Here is a 16,791-nt window from a genome sequence, read left to right on the forward strand (position 1 = left end):
TTTTAATAGAGATGGGGTTTCACTATGTTGGCCAGTCTGGTCTCAAACTCCTGACCTCGTGATCTGCCCACCTCGGCCTCCCAAAGTGCTGGGATTACAGGCGTGAGCCACCGTGCCAGGCTGTTACAGATATTTTACAACCATCACCTGTATCTAGCACAGAGCACCATGTGATGAAACTTTTGTAAACAGGAAGGCTGTGAGCTTTTTAACAAACTTGATTGGTATAATTCACGGGTAGACACCTCACTGCTGGCTGCCTGTGCAAGCAAAGCATTTGTGAGCTGCCATCTCAAACTCACCCAGCACCACAGACCTCCATGCAGAGGGCAGGTGGCAGCAGATGGTGGGGAAAGAAGGAAGAGAGGCAGGGGAGGCATGGGAGGGGCCATGACACCAAGAGAACACAAGTATGGTGAGCCCCAGGGCTGGGCGGATACACTTTCTTGGCTTTCAGTTCTTGCCCAAACAGAGAAATCCCTGGCCTCAAATTCATTTTATCAGCCTTTCTACTTGAGTTATGTTCAGTTTCCTTACCACCAATCACTCGCTCAATTGCCTGTTCAAAGTGTTTCTGATTTATGGAATCTGACAGGTGCCTCGCAGCAATCAACGCAGCTTCATTACAGACATTAGCAACATCAGCACCTAAAAAATGAACATAGAACAGCTTACCCACCGAAATATGCCCAAACTGATCAGTCAAATCCATAGTTAATTTTTAAATCAGCAGTACAATGAATAAAGGTTTTGTGTGAATAGAATTCTGTTTGACTTACGATAACCCTAAGCTATTCCAGCATTTAATGTAAGCCTGGTATAATTCTGGCCCTCTGAACTAAGATGAAAGTATTAGTAGTCAACAGATAATTACAGGCAACTATTTACCTTAATAGACAATATGGCTCACATAATAGCAAACTAAGATAGCATCTAAAAATGCTCATTTAAATAACTTAGTTCTATCACCTGTGTTGGGAAAATGGCTTGCATAGATATTAGGTGAAGTACTGAGGTATGATGAGAAACCTAATTTTTATAATCACCTAGTACATTCAGTGAAACAACTAAATTTAAATATAGCTAAAAGCTTGTCAAATGCTTTTTAGATCCATCTCTTTAACTTTGCAGCTAAGGATATGGTAGCACAAATAAGCTACAGCACACCATCTGTGTTAAATAAACAAATATTACAACATTATAAATTTCAAAGACAAGTAAAAAGGTAAGACCCCTCAAACAAGATGATCATCTTCTGACCACACTATTGTACATAATCTTTTCATACTTCTCAAACTGTTCTATTTCATTTTGTGTTTAGAAGGAGAGAAATAGGGAATAGGAAAGGACCATATTTTACATTAAAAAATTATTGGAAAAAGCACATGAAAAGATGCTCAACATCACCAGTCATTAGAGAAATGCAAATCAAAACAGCAGTGAGATGCCAAATCACACCAGCTAAGATGGCTGTAATAAAAAAAGACAGTGACAAGTGCTGGCAAGGATGTGGAGGAACTGAGACCCTCACATGTTACTGGTGGGAATGTAAAATGGCACGGGTAATTAAAACAACCCAGCGGTTCCTCAAAAAGTTAGAGATACAACATGACCCAGCAATTCCACTGCTAGGTATTTACCAGGAGAAACAATACGACCACGAAAAATCTGTACACCAATGTTCATGGCAGCATTATTCATAATAGCCAAAAACTGGCAACAGCCCACGTGGCCATCAACTGATGGGTGGATCAACAAGATGTGGAATAGCCAAACAACGGCACATTTACTTGGTCACGAACAGGAATGACGTTCTGATGCCTGCCACGATTTGGATCAGTCCTGTTCATTATGTTAAGTGAATATAAGCTAGGCACAGAAGACCACGTTTTTATTTTATTTTATTTTACTGGAGACAGAGTTTCGCTCTTGTCGCCCAGGCTGGAGTGCAATGGCGCAATCTCGGCTCACTGCAACCTCCACCTCCCGGGTTCAAGCAATTCTCCTGCTTCAGCCTCCCAAGTAGCTGGGATTACAAGCCCCCACCCCAACCACACCCAGCTAATTTTTGTATTTTTAGTAGAGACAGGGTTTCGCCTTATTAGCCAGGCTGATCTTGAACCCCTGATGTCAGGTGATCCACCTGCCTCGGCATCCCAAAGAGCTGGGATTACAGGTGTGAGCCACTGCACCTGGCCAAAACCACATGTTTTTATATAAAATGTACAGAATAAAAAAATCTAGAGAGACAGAAAGTTTGATTGATTGTTTTGAGATGGAGTCTCGCTCTGTTACCCGGGCTGGAGTGCAGTGGGGTGATTTAGGCTCACTGCAACCTCGCCTCCTGGGTTCAAGCCATTCTGCTGCCTCAGCCTCCTGAGGAGCTGGGATTACAGACATGTGCCACCATGCCTGGCTAATTTTTGTATTTTCAGTAGAGACAGGGTTTTGCCATGTTGGCCAGGCTGGTCTCGAACGCCTGACCTCAGGTGATCCACCGGCCTCGGACTCCCAAAGTGCTGGAAATACAGGTGTGAGCCACCGCGTCCAGCCCAAAATGTTTTAAAATTATAGTGATGGTTGTACAACCCTGTAAATATACTAGAAACCATTAATTGTACACTTTACACAGGTGATTTTTAGTTAACTTTATTTCAACAGAGCTTTTAAAAAAACACTTAGGAATAATTCCTACAATATTTATAGAAAAAAATGACACACTGTCAGCAATTTGTCACAAAATACTCCAGAGGAAGCAGAAAGAGACGAGAGCATAGGTAAAAGTAAGGGTGGATGGGAATTAGTAATTGTTCCTGAAACCAGGTGATAGGTACAGATGGTTTCATTACACCATTCCCTCAAAATCTGTGTATGTTTGAAATTTCCTGTAATAACAAAGTAAAAATAGTCAGGCACAGTGGCTCATGGTTATAATCCCAGCAGTCTGGGAGGCCGAGGCAGGAGGATTACTTAAAGCCAGGAGTTTCAGGCCAGTCTGTGCAAAATAAGACCCTGTCTCCACAAAATCAGAAAATTAGCTGAGCATGGTGCTACATGCCTGTAGTCCCAGCTACTCAGAAGGCTGAGGCAGGAGGATCACTCGAGCCCAGAAGGTTGAGGCTATAGTAAGTTAATGATTACACCACTCAGTCCAGCCTGTGCAATAAATCAAGATCCTATCTCAAAAAAAAAAAAAAAATTGAGAATATAAACTTAGGTAGCCCACAGTAAAGAAGTGAAAAGGTAACAAAGTAAACTGGTACCTGGTAACTATTCCTGATTTTAATATACTTCTAAATAGAGTCCTCGTTACTTTCCACTCACCTGAAAACCCTGGAGTTAAAGATGCCAGTTTTCTTGCCAATTTATCCTTCTCCAGGGTACTGTCCAGTTTTAGTGGTCGGAGGTGAACTTTGAAAATAGAAGCTCTTCCTTTTATGTCTGGTGGTCCTTTAGAAGTCATTTTTAAGGAAAAGAAAATCATATTGAAACAGTCACACCTATACTCATGAGCACTGGACCTGCCCCAGCAAACATCATCTCACCAATAAATATCTGCCTGTCGAAACGCCCCGGCCTAAGCAGCGCAGGGTCCAGGATATCTGGTCGATTAGTGCCGGCCAAAATGACGACATTTGTTGTTGTATTAAAACCTGAAAGGTAACAAAAATGCAAACACTATTAAATGACAAGAGGCAGAAAGCAACGGTGCACCATCAGGAACATATGAGCACTGCAAATTCATAGCTACAGTAAACACATTTTCTATTCATTATCCAGTGGGTTTTTGTTGTGTTGTTGTTTGAGATGGAGTTTTACTCTTGTCCAGGCTGGAGTGCAATGGCATGATCTCAGCTCACTGCAACCTCTGCCTCTCGGGTTCAAGCAATTCTCCTGCCTCAGCCTCCTGAGTAGCTGGGACTACAGGCGTGCCCCATCACACCTGGGTAATTTTTGCATTTTTAGTAGAGATAGGGGTTCTCCATGTTGGTCAGGCTGGTCTCAAACACCTGACCTCAGGTGATCCACCTGCCTGGGCCTGCCAAAAGTGCTGGGATTACAGGCGTGAACCACTGCCCCAGCCTATCCAGTGTTTTTTAAGTTACAAACTTGAATTATTTTTCTTACTATTCAGCTTTTCCTCGAAAATAATCATATGTTAGACTTAAAATTTTAAGAGTAAATTTCCTAAAGACAAATGACCAAATATTTAAATTTATTTAACTAGAAATTTAGAAGATAACGTCAATTTAAAAAATGTCTTAAGGCCGGGCACGGTGGCTCACGCCTGTAATCCCAGCACTTTGGGAGGCCGAGGCGGGTGGATCACGAGGTCAGGAGATCGAGACCATCTTGGTTAACATGGTGAAACCCCGTCTCTACTAAAAATACAAAAAAATTAGCCGGGCGTGGTGGCAGGCGCCTGTAGGCTGAGGCAGGAGAATGGCGTGAGCCCGGGAGGTGGAGCCTGTAGTGAGCGGAGATCACACCAATGCACTCCAGCCTGGGCGACAGAGCGAGACTCCGTCTCAAAAAAAAAAAAAAAAGTCTTAAAATCAGATTAAATTTGCAAAGGATGTCTCTGACACACCGGGCCACAGGACAACCCACTGCCTCTATCTGAAGGCAGAGATCAACCTCTACCTCCCAGCTCTTCTCCACACTCAAGCGGCTCCGTGTTACTGCCCATTCTCAATGTAAACGCCATGGTCCCAGGCCCTTCACCCTCAGGACCCTGGCACGGCAGGATCTCCTGGGTGCATTTCCCTCAGATGTGGTGCTCCAATGTGAACGCAACATGGGCGGACCACTGCGGGAGGAAGGAGGATCTCTACCTTCTTATTCTGACCCTATGCCTGGCTTCGTCATTGAAGCCAGTTCAGTACTGGCACTGCACTTCCCCTTTCTGCACAACCAACCAAGCATCCACATTTTTATCTTCCAGCAGGAAGAACACATGACATCCTGAGAAGTGCCTTTCCTAAATGAAAGAAAAGCTGGCTAGCATGGAAAGACGGCTACTCTCTTAGTAAAAAAGTATTTGAAATTTGCTAAATTCACATTGGGTTAGGCTTAGATTTTCCTTGTGCTTCAGAGATGGTGATGATTTAGAGAATGAGATGGTAATTCTTTTGTGACTCATTTCACCACTTCTTCTCTTATTCAAACACCAAACACAAACAGCATGTTAACACCAATATTAAGTTATGCAGGCTGCCAGGAAAAAAATATTTTGCTATTATTTATATTAGTATAAAAGAGCCTTTTAAAAGAACTGTTTGTTTTAGGGAATGCTTTTTTTTGTTTGTTTGTGATATTCAATATTGGAACAAGGACTCTCATTTTGGGGACATGAAAGGCATAAGAAAGTGCAGCTTAAACTCAGGAGGCTGAGGCAGAAGGATCGCTTGAACTCAGGGGTCAGAGGATGCAGTGAGCCGAAATCACATCACTACCCTCCAGCCTGGACGACAGAGCCAGACTCCATTCCAAAAAAAAAAAAAAAAAAAAAGTGCAGTTAAAGATACAAAAGCCTTGACCACTCACCATCCATCTCCACCAGCAGCTGGTTCAGTGTGTTCTCCTGCTCACTCTGCCCTCCAAAGTTGCCTCTTCCTCTCTTCCTTCCCACTGCATCAATTTCATCGATGAAGAGGATGCAAGGGGCATTCTTCCGAGCAAGGGCAAATAAGTCTCGGACCTTGGCAAAAACAGAAAGAGAGTCATTTGACCAGAGAATATTATTTATCCTCTGAATAAGAAACGAAATAAATTGGCCGGGCACAGTGGCTCATGCCTGTAATCCCGGCATTTTGGGAGGCTGAGGCGGGTGGATCGCCTGAGGTCGGGAGTTCAAGACCAGCCTGACCAACATGGAGAAACCCTGTCTCTACTAAAAATACAAAATTAGCCAGGCATGGCGGCGCATGTTTGTGATCCCAGCTACTCAGGAGGCTGAGGCAGAAGAATCACTTGAACCCGGGAGGCAGAGGTTGCAGTGAGCTGAGATCGCGCCATTGCACTCTAGCCTGGGTGACAAGAGCGAAACTCTGTCTCAAAAAACAACAACGAGAAAAAAAGAAATGAAATAAATCTTCAGCTTCCATGTGCAGACAATCTTTCTGTGATGCACACTGTAAGGTACATTTTTTTAAAGAGTTACAAGTAGCAAAGAAGCGGCAAATGAGGAGTAACCTGGGTAACTGAGTTAAGGTGAGCAAATCTTTCTCAGATCCCATAAATTACTGTATATGTAATAAACACTGATAATATCTGCTATTTTTGTAATACCAACAAATTAATATTACATATATGCCTACACAGAGACAATACAGTGGAGCTATAAACTTTACATCGAGTTGAAAAGTTCAGGGCCGGGCGCGGTGGCTCACGCCTGTAATCCCAGCACTTTGGGAGGCCGAGACGGGCGGATCACGAGGTCAGGAGATCGAGACCATCCTGGCTAACACGGTGAAACCCCATCTCTACTAAAAAATACAAAAAAAAACTAGCCGGGCGAGGTGGCGGGCGCCTGTAGTCCCAGCTACTCGGGAGGCTGAGGCAGGAGAATGGCGTGAACCCGGGAGGTGGAGCTTGCAGTGAGCTGAGATCCGGCCACCGCACTCCAGCCTGGGTGACAGAGCGAGACTCCGTCTCAAAAAAAAAAAAAAAAAAAAAAGTTCAGACTTCTCTAGGGTTCACATTTCACGCCTAAGGCAGTTATTAACAGGCTGGGACTACTAAGGGGTCTATGCAATCACACATGTACAGTGAAGCCAAAGACCATCCAACCTCACCAGCTCATCCCCAAAGAGGGGGTGACAGCCTTCGTCTGCCACCCACCCCACCACAGACCATCCTGATAGCACATACTCTCAGACAAACCTGCAGTCGGGAGGAGGAGGAAGAGCTACTCAGTGCCTCACCATCTGTCACCTGCCCCTTTAGGGAGCGTCAGAGACAACTCTCCACCCGCCCACTCCCACCCCCACCCCCCACCCCCACTTCACTGGCCAGAAGTCCAGGTCTTCCTGCCTGGATTTCTGGATGTTCATTCCTACACTGCTCTCAACACATCTCCTAAAATAACTCATATCCTTCTCCAGCCTCCCCTCTGAACTCCAGATCTGTGACCTGCAGAACCACACCTTCAAACTACATCCATCCTGTCCTGGTATGAACAGGAACTCAGCTATTCCACCAAGCCTTAAGCAGGAGTCTGCATCTTCCCCTACAGGCTGGCTGGAGCTGGGGTCCATCTCACACTCCACTGCTGCTACCAAAATAACTGCTGGAAAAGCCCCTGCTTGCTGAGGCTCAGGCCTCGTGGCAGGCACTCCACCCCGCTGTGCCGTGGGTCTCCCCGTGGGACATCACTATGTCCTCAGTGATTTCCATCCATGTGAATCTCGGTCTCTCAGTTACCTGGCCACCTCTTCATTCACCTTTTATTTCACTCTGACAAGAACAGCACTGACAAGGTTGCCTTTTAAACCACCATCTTCAAGTCATCTCCTCTCTGAGCACCCCCTCCTATCATCTGGCCCCACACACACACTCAGGTATCTCATGCCAACTCTTTACCACTTCTCAGCTCTCCAACCCACCAGGCCCACCCTTCCCCACCACCACCCACAGCTCCTCTCCTGCCTTCAATCTCCCCCCATCCACATTATATCTCATGGCCCATCATCATAAATGCCCAACTCCCCCTCATTCCCTATTTTTCTATGACTTACCTGCACAACAAGAGCAAAGTGTGAAACAGATTTGAAGGTGAGGCCGGACACGGTGGCTCACACCTGTAATCCCAGCACTTTAGGAGGCTAAGGCGGGTGCATCACCTGAAGTCAGGAGTTCAACACCAGCCTGGCCAACATAGTGAAACCCCATCTCTACTAAAAATACAAAAATTAGCTGGGCATGGTGGTAGGCACCTATAATCCCAGCTACTAGGGAGGCTGAGGCAGAATCACTTGAACCCAGGAGGCAGAGGTTATGCCACTGCACTCCAGCCTGGGCGACAGAGCAAGACTCCATCTCAGGAAAAAAAAAAAAAAAAGCCTCTTACACTTCAACAACCAAAAAAAAAAACCCAATTAAAAAATGGGCAAAGGATCTGAATAGACATCTCTCCAAGGAAGATATAAAAATATACAAATGGCCAATAAGCACATACAAGATGTTCAACATCACTCCTCATCACGCAAATGCAAATCAAAACCACGAGATACTATGTCACACCCATTAAGGTGGCTATCATTAAAAATTAGACAATAACCAGTGTTGGTGAGGGCGGGGAAACATCAGAGCCCCTTACACACTGCTGGTAGGATGGAAAATGGGGAAGTAGTTTGGAAAACAGTCTGGTGATCCCTTAAAATGTTAAACATAGAGTTACCATTCGAAAACATTATGTTAAGTAAAAGAAATCAGGCATAAAAAACCACATATTGTATAATTTCATTTACACAGAATGTCTGTACTAGGAAACTCTGCTGTGTAGTTTGCTTAGGACTCCCGATTTACATTTTTTTTTTTTTTTTTTTTTTTGAGATGGAGTCTCACACCATCACCCAGGCTGGAGTGCAGTGGCGAGATCTCAGCTCACTGAAAGCTCCGCCTCCCAGGTTCACGCCATTCTCCTGCCTCAGTCTCCCGAGTAGCTGGGACTACAGGTGTCCGCCACCTCGCCCGGCTAGTTTTGTTTTTGTATTTTTAGTAGAGACAGGGTTTCACCATGTTAGCCAGGATGGTCTCGATCTCCTGACCTTGTGATCCGCCCACCTCGGCCTCCCAAAGTGCTGGGATTACAGGCATGAGCCACCGTGCCCGGCCAGGATTTCTTCTTGATGTAATGGAAATGCTGTAAAACTGATTGTGGTGATGGCTGCACAAATCTGTGAATTACTAAAAGCTACTGAATCGTATACATTAGAGATCAATTGTTTGGTATGTCAATTATATCTCAATAAACGTTGTCACCAAAAAAAAAAAAAAAAAATCCACCAACAAAGCAAACTCTTTTTTTTTTTTTTTTTGAGACAGCGTCTCACTCTGTCGCCCAGGCTGGAATGCAGTGGTGTGATCTCAGTTCACTGCAACTTCTGCCGCCTGGGTTCAAGAGATACTCCTGCCTCACCCTCCGAAATAGCTGGGATCATAGGCATGCACGACCATGCCTGGCTAATTTTTCTATTTTTAGCAAAGACAGGGTTTCGCCATGTTGGCCACGCTGGTCTCAAACTCCTGACTTCAAGCGTTCCACCCACTTCAGCCTCCCAAAGTGCTGGGATTACAGGTATGAGTCACCGCGCCAAGCCATCAATTCTTGAAATTGGTCTAATATAGGTAGCGGACTGCAGTCCTAGCTGGTGTGAGGGAAGGTGGGGTAGAAGTCACAGGCCTTCCTGAAGGCTTAGGCCTGGAGCTCAGGCCATGGACTGGTGAGAGGTCACTCTAGCACTCTAGGGCGAAGGGCCATCTCTAGCAAGTCCCCCCATCTGTGGGGAAGTGGTGGGTGTAAGGAAGCTGTACCATCAGAACAGAATGAGACTCACTCTAGCTGGGCCCACACCAACGAACATCTCCAAAAACTCGGATCCACTAACGGTGATGAAGGGGACATTGGCTTCTCCGGCTGTGGCCTTAGCTAGCAGCGTCTTCCCAGTGCCTGGAGGACCAGTGAGAATGGCACCCTTCAGATATGAAAAAAGAAATTACATTTAATGAGAATTTCAGAAAAGTAGATTGTGTATCTGCAAATAATTCCAAGATATAATTCTGTCTCTAAATCTTATTGATATACATTAAATATTAAACATTTGTGCTATGGTAGAACATTTTTATATTAGTAAGAATAAGAAAAAGATTATCAAAAATAATTTTGTTTCAAAAAATTTGGTAACAATGTGAAATTTAAAATATTTCCTTTTTTTCCTAGTGCTGATTTTTAGACCTTTAATCCAACAGTATGTAAAGGGCGACTTAGGCTAGGAATATACTAATAAACCCGCTAAGGTTTACTTAAATAATTCAAGAAGACAGAAACACCACACTCCTGATTTATGTAATTCTTTTACTCTTTACAAGTAAAATTAGTTTTTGAGCTCAAATAATTAATAAACCCAACTTCTGACTTAACTTTCATGTACAAATCAGCACATTTTTAGCATGGTTGGACATGCAACTTAAAACCTACCTGTGAATTTATTTCCACTGACCACCCACAAACAGTGTCCTCTCTTACTTATAAATAGACATACTACCACACTACCATATCCAAATACTGTGAGGAGGTAGATAATATGGTCAAATGATATTTTTTCTAGGCTTTGTAATAAAACCTTAAGGTATTTTTAAAATTTTGCTTTTCATCTTTAAAAGTTTCACAAATGAAGTAGAAATTTAATGACCAATGACGAACTTAACTACAAAGAAAGAATGTGTTTGCTCAAACAATACACCTTTTTTTTTTTTTGAGATGGAGTTTCACTCTTGTTGTCCAGGCTGGAGTGCAATGGCAAGATCTCGGCTCACTGCAACCTCCGCCTCCCAGGTTGAAGCGATTCTCCTGCCTCAGTCTCTTAAGCAGCTGGGATTACAGGCGCACACCACCATGCCCAGCTAATTGTATTTTTAGTAGAAACGGGGTTTCACCATGTTGGCCAGGCTGGTCTCGAACTCCTGACCTCAGGTGATCCACCCACCTCGGCCTCCCAAAGTGCTGGGATTACAGGCGTGAGCCACCACACCTGGCCCTACACAACTAATGTAATAGTCAGCTAGGTGTGATGCAAATGGATACTAAGTAACAGTAAGTTATAAATTCATAAAATATGACTTTTTATCCATAGAAGCAAGACATAAAAATCAAGGAAATAATGATTATCTTTCAAAGGATTCCTTTAAAGTAAAATTTATTAATGGACTTTAAAAAGAAATATACAGGCCAGGTGTGGTGGCTCAAGCCTGTAATCCCAGCACTTTGGGAGGTCGAGGCGGGCGGATCACGAGGTCAGGAGATCGAGACCATCCTGGCTAACACAGTGAAACCCCGTCTCTCCTAAAAAATACAAAAAAACTAGCCAGGCGAGGTGGTGGGCGCCTGTAGTCCCAGCTACTCGGGAGGCTGAGGCAGGAGAATGGCGTAAACCCGGGAGGCAGAGGTTGCAGTGAGCTGAGATCCAGCCACTGCACTCCAGCCCGGGCTACAGAGCAAGACTCCATCTCAAAAAAAAAAAAAAAAAAAAAAAAAAAAGAAAAGTCTTCCAAGAGGAGGTAACACAGATACTTTCAGGAATACATACACTATGCAAGACACATTCACACAGAAAAACTGACCCAAAACAATCCTCGAGTTGGGCAGAGGCTACCCTAGTGAGCTGAGAAAGAGGAAGGACGGGAAAACAGCTATTTATAATAAGTAATCAAACTTCATAAAATTATAACTTCAGAGATCAAGAAACACTTCGAAAAGTTAATCTTCTAAAAGTTCATTTTAAGGCCGGGCGCGGTGGCTCACGCCTGTAATCCCAGCACTTTGGGAGGCCGAGGCGGGCGGATCACAAGGTCAGGAGATCGAGACCACGGTGAAACCCCGTCTCTACTAAAAATACAAAAAATTAGCCGGGCGCGGTTGTGGGCGCCTGTAGTCCCAGCTACTCGGGAGGCTGAGGCAGGAGAATGGCGTGAACCCGGGAGGCGGAGCTTGCAGTGAGCCGAGATCGCGCCACTGCACTCCAGTCTGGGCGACAGAGCGAGACTCCGTCTCAAAAAAAAAAAAAAAAAAAGTTCATTTTACCTTTGGGATTTTTGCTCCTAAGTCTTGATACTGCTTTGGGTTTTTCAAGAAATTCACAAATTCCATGATCTCCAGCTTGGCCTCCTCACAGCCAGCCACATCTTTGAACTTCACATCAATTTCATCCTTTAAGACCTTGGCAGTGGTTTCTCCGACACTGAAGAGTCCACCCATCCCTCGGCCTGTCCGGCCGATGCCAGCAGGCCCTCTTCTGATGGTGTAGAGCAAGAAGGCGATGATGAGCACTGTGGGCAGCATGCTCAGCAGAAAAGAGCTGGGGACACACAGCGCAACATGGGTTAGGACTGGCTGCTCACCTCCAGCTTTCACATGTGGTGCAAGGTATCAATATAAACATATATAGCTACATCAAGGTATACCTTCCGCACTTAATACAAATGAGAGTAACTTGCAAGTGTTCTTCAAAGGCAACAGAATTCCCAAATAAGTTCCATGGCAACCAACTCTTGAAATAAATGGAGCATCTGCCCAGACTTTAAGTGGGGTAACTAGCACGGTCTTATTAAAGACAACCCCCAAAGAAGAAGTTCTGATGAGAGAAGAATCACCTAAAAATCCTGGAAAACTCTGTGAAATATAAACATAAATGACAGTTCAAAGATGGGAATGCCATTCTTTGATACAAAGGAGTTCTTTATGCTAAAATCCTTCCAAAGGTCAATTCATTGAATGTTAATACCCCAAACCGCTGCTTAATCAAGGTAAGTATAGATGTGCAGAAAATGAATGAATCAAAAAAAATAAAAATAAAAATAAAAAGCCAGGTGTGGTGGCTCACGCCTGTAATCTCAGCACTTTGGGAGGCTGAGGCGGGTGGATCACCTGAAGTCAGGAGTTCGAGACCAGCCTGGCCAACATGGTGAATCCCTGTCTCTACTAGAAATACAAAAATTAGCTGGGCATGGTGGCAGGGGCCTATAAGCCCAGCTACTCAGGAGCCTGAGGCAGGAGAACTGCTTGAACCGGGGTGGGGGCAAAGGTTGCAATGAGTCAAGATCACACCACTATACTCCAGCCTGGGCGACAGAGCGAAACTCCATCTCAAAACAAAAAGAAAATGAATGAGTCATGTGCAAAAACTAGTGAGTTACTAATAGCTTTTTTAAAATCTGGCCAAACTGAGAAAGGCCTGTTTGAGAATATAATGTGTAGCCCTGCACCCAGGGACAGAACACAGTGAACCATAGCAGCACAGTAAACAGTCTCCAAAATATTATCTTTGAGATTACCCATCACTTTCAGCAATGTAGACAACAGGCACCCGATTTTCTCCTTCTATGCCCAGTTCCTGCTGTAAAGTTTCCAGATTCCGTTCAAAGGTGTCCACACTGCCAATATTAAACCAAACGTATTGCTATAAAAACAAAAAAACAAATACCCTAAGAATAAAGTGAAACTAAAAGGTTCAATTCACTAAAGGGTTCAACTTTTTAAGAATTTTTCAGAAATACTGAAAATTTATAAAAAAAAAAAAACAGTAATAAAAATTTGGCTTTAATAATGTGGTGATTAAACATCACTCACTGAGAACAGTTGTCAATTCTTGGCAAATAAGCATTTCCTTAGCAGCAATATCTCAGAGGCTCTAAAATTATAAACTCAAAAAACAGAATGAAAAACCTATTTGAAAACATAATCCTTTTTAAAATAAATACGCATTATTTTCCTCTTCCTCCATTCCCTAGGTATTTTATTTTAGCTCCCTATTCCCAAATTTAAAACTACTGTGAAACAGTGATAAGAACTAAAGTTTACTGGGTGTGTACTAAGTGCCAGGCATTGTTCTGGGCTCTTTAGATGCATTAGTTCATTCAATCCTGAGGACCATCCAAAGAAGCAGGTGCCATCACTGAGGACGATGTTCAAAATCCAAACACCGCACCCCTACTGTGCAACTGGAACAGATGTGCCTTGCTGTGCCAGGCACTCCCTCTTTATTCCCTGGAGCTGCAGAGACCCAGAGGGCCCAGCGCAGCGATGCCTGAGGGGCCAGGTCAAGGCTATTCTACCAACCAGCATGTAATTATTTCCTATTGTACTGAGTGAATGTGAGCCCTGACTCCTGCTCCCATTCTACAGATGAGAAAACTTGCTCATGGTCACACACAAAATAAGCGGCTGGGATATGAACCCAGACAGTCTGGCTCCTGAACCAGTGTCCTAACCACAATGCCACATTGCCTCTGCACAACCATGAGGACACTGATGTTAACAGCTCACATTTATGGAGTTTACTAGCTAGAAGACCCCATTTCAAGCACTGTGCATGTATTAGCTCCATTTTATAGTACAAAAACGGTTTCTCCTTTAACCTGCAATCATCTTTTTTAAAAAAAGTATTTTTAAAATCAAAACAGTAAGTCTATGATATAAAACTCATTAGAGAGGCTGGGCACAGTGGCCAGTAATCCCAGCACTTTGGGAGGCCCAGGCGGCAGATCACCTGAGGTGAGGAGTTCGAGACCAGCCTGATCACCATGGCCTCAGACGGTCTCTACTAAAAATACAAAAATTAGCTAGGCATGGTGGCATCCGCCTATAGGCCCAGCTACTTGGGAGGCTTGAACCTGGGAGGCACAGGTTGCAGTGAGCCAAGACTGTGCCACTACATTCCAGCTTGGGCGACAGAGTGAGACTCCATTTCAAAACGAAAAACAAGGCCGGGCATGGTGACTCACGCCTGTAATCCCAACACTTTGGGAGACCAAGGCGGGTGGATCACGATGTCAGGAGTTCAAGACCAGCCTGGCCAAGATGGTGAAATCCTGTCTCTACTAAAAATACAAAAAATTAGCCAGGCATGGTGGCAGGCACCTGTAATCCCAGCTACTCGGGAGGCTGAGGCAGAGAACTGCTTGAACCCTGGAGGCCGAGGTTGCAGTGAGCCCAGATGGCGCCACTGCACTCTAGCCTGGGCGACAAAGTGAGACTCCGTCTCAAAAAACAAATAAAAAAGCAAAACCCTCATAAGAGAGCAACATGTCATCACATATCCTTCCCACCAGTGTTACTGAGTGAGGAACATTACTGTGGTATTTCTCTCCAAGAATCTAAAAATAAAAGATGAAGAGTAAGTTTTATATTATGTAACAACGTAATATTATTTGGTAAATTATTCACTAACAAAGATACAAAAATCACATGGTTACAAAGCCCCAAAACCTGCTTAGAATAGATTAACCACAAAGGATGTAACATTCCCTAACTCAGCCCCTGCTATCAACTGGGCAATAGGCCAAATGCCTGGCTCCCATCACAGAAGCAGTGTGAACCCAGGACCAGCAGCAGGGTACCACCCAGGAGCATGTCAGAAATGCAGATTCTCAGAACACAATCCAGATAAGAACCTCTGCAGGGGTGGGGTCCCAGGACTCAAGTTTTAATAGCTTTCCAGGTAATTCTTATGCACACTAAAACTTGAAAACCACCACTGACTGACCCTATCTCGTTTAAGCACTAAGCCCTTCTCTCTTGTCATACAGAAGGTAAGCCATCTACCAGTCCAGAGTAGAACTGATGTGAGGCTAAAGCCTGTGTGTGTGCAGCACTGCTGCTCCATTTACAGCAGGACACTGAAAATCTGTTTCTGAAAGCTCAAAACAAGAAGTCTTTAGTAAGCAGGTAATATACATTCTCTGTAAAAACTCGGGATATGCACGTAAAGAAAGCAAAGACATCCATAACCCCAACATTCAGACACAAACAGCATCAGCATTTCAGGCCTGTGCCTCAAGACTGTATAATACCACCTTTACAATCTTGAAATACAATTTTGAAAAGAAATCAACATAAACCTTAACTGTAATATAAAAGAGAAATACAAAGAAAGCACTTTATATACAACGGTATGAATTTCAACACATAAATGCTCGTGCCAACGCTGGAAAACAAGTTCCCGCCAATGTCAAAATTGCCCCCAGGGACAGCCCTGCCCCCAAGGACAACTGCTCACATGGAAACAGACACGGAACAAGGATTCCCTGTTAACCTGGTGCCTGGCATGGGCCTCTGGGTTATTTCTCATTTTTTGCTACGTATAGACAATGCGTGAGAGGACGTCCTTGCAGACATCTCACACACATCCCTACATTCTCCCTAGGCTCCCTTCCTAGAAGCAGACGGATGCGTGTGTGCGTGCTTCCCACAGTGCTAGAATACACATTGCCCACTGGCCTCATAACAAAGTGCCAACTTAAATCCCAGCACTGAAGTCTGAAGATAAAGCATGGTTATTAATAGGTGTTGCATAAGTAGGTAGAGAGAACGGGGGAAATTAAGACAATTAAAATGCCTTTCCTCAACACAGGGCAATACCAGAGCCCTATGACTTCACAGATACTCTGCTATTTGCTGACACGCTACTAAACAGAGAGATATGGTCACCATCACTTCTAGTTGTCCTTAAACGTTGCCCTGTCCAGGCAGGATGGCTAGAAAATGGTTAAACGCAATTATCCCAAGAGAGCTTGGCAAGTCCTGGGAGCCTCAGCTTTACCTCTCTCCCCTCCCTCCAGAATTCCCTCAATGCACTCAGCTTGCCCTGGGGTCTCTGGAAGTGTACTCCAGACTGGTTGTAGAAGAAATACAAATTATTTTTAAAATAGGAAATCAAACAGAAATTAAAATAATATCACAAAATGGTTAGGAGATGGTGGGGATGCTTTTAAACTAATTTGATAAAAGCTGTCTCAAAACACAGGCAATTGAGATTTTAAATTTTTTTCCAAATCAAATAACTACTTCTCAGTCTTGAAAAGTTGTAGACTATTCTGGAATACTGAAAACCGGAATTTCACTCACTGTCTCCTAAATGTAGTCAAAATGATTAACAGAAACAAAACAAAACACTGACCCAATCCCTGTATCACTAATCCATACACAACATTCCCATTTCCACTGTTACTGAGACCACCCCTGCCACACTGCCCAGTTCTGACAGATCTGGTGCGTATAACTCGTACGGTGTG

The 16,791-nt window shown here is 44.0% G+C and overlaps 1 protein-coding gene across 2 annotated transcripts in view; it reads right to left on the reverse strand.

Moving 5' to 3' along the window:
• Positions 1-16,791, reverse strand: part of LOC105478968 (AFG3 like matrix AAA peptidase subunit 2) — a 49,758-nt gene that overhangs the window by 19,978 nt on the left and 12,989 nt on the right. For both annotated transcript variants that reach the window (XM_071085724.1, XM_071085725.1), the window contains exons 7-13: positions 13,054-13,178; positions 11,804-12,077; positions 9,561-9,698; positions 5,548-5,701; positions 3,546-3,653; positions 3,325-3,450; positions 538-648 (exon numbers count right to left, since the gene is read on the reverse strand). In XM_071085724.1, coding sequence (XP_070941825.1) covers positions 538-648; positions 3,325-3,450; positions 3,546-3,653; positions 5,548-5,701; positions 9,561-9,698; positions 11,804-12,077; positions 13,054-13,178 — 1,036 coding nt within the window. The remainder of the gene's footprint in view (positions 1-537; positions 649-3,324; positions 3,451-3,545; positions 3,654-5,547; positions 5,702-9,560; positions 9,699-11,803; positions 12,078-13,053; positions 13,179-16,791) is intronic.

Source organism: Macaca nemestrina, chromosome 19 (assembly GCF_043159975.1).
Source record: "Macaca nemestrina isolate mMacNem1 chromosome 19, mMacNem.hap1, whole genome shotgun sequence".
Taxonomy (NCBI): Eukaryota; Metazoa; Chordata; class Mammalia; order Primates; family Cercopithecidae; genus Macaca; species Macaca nemestrina.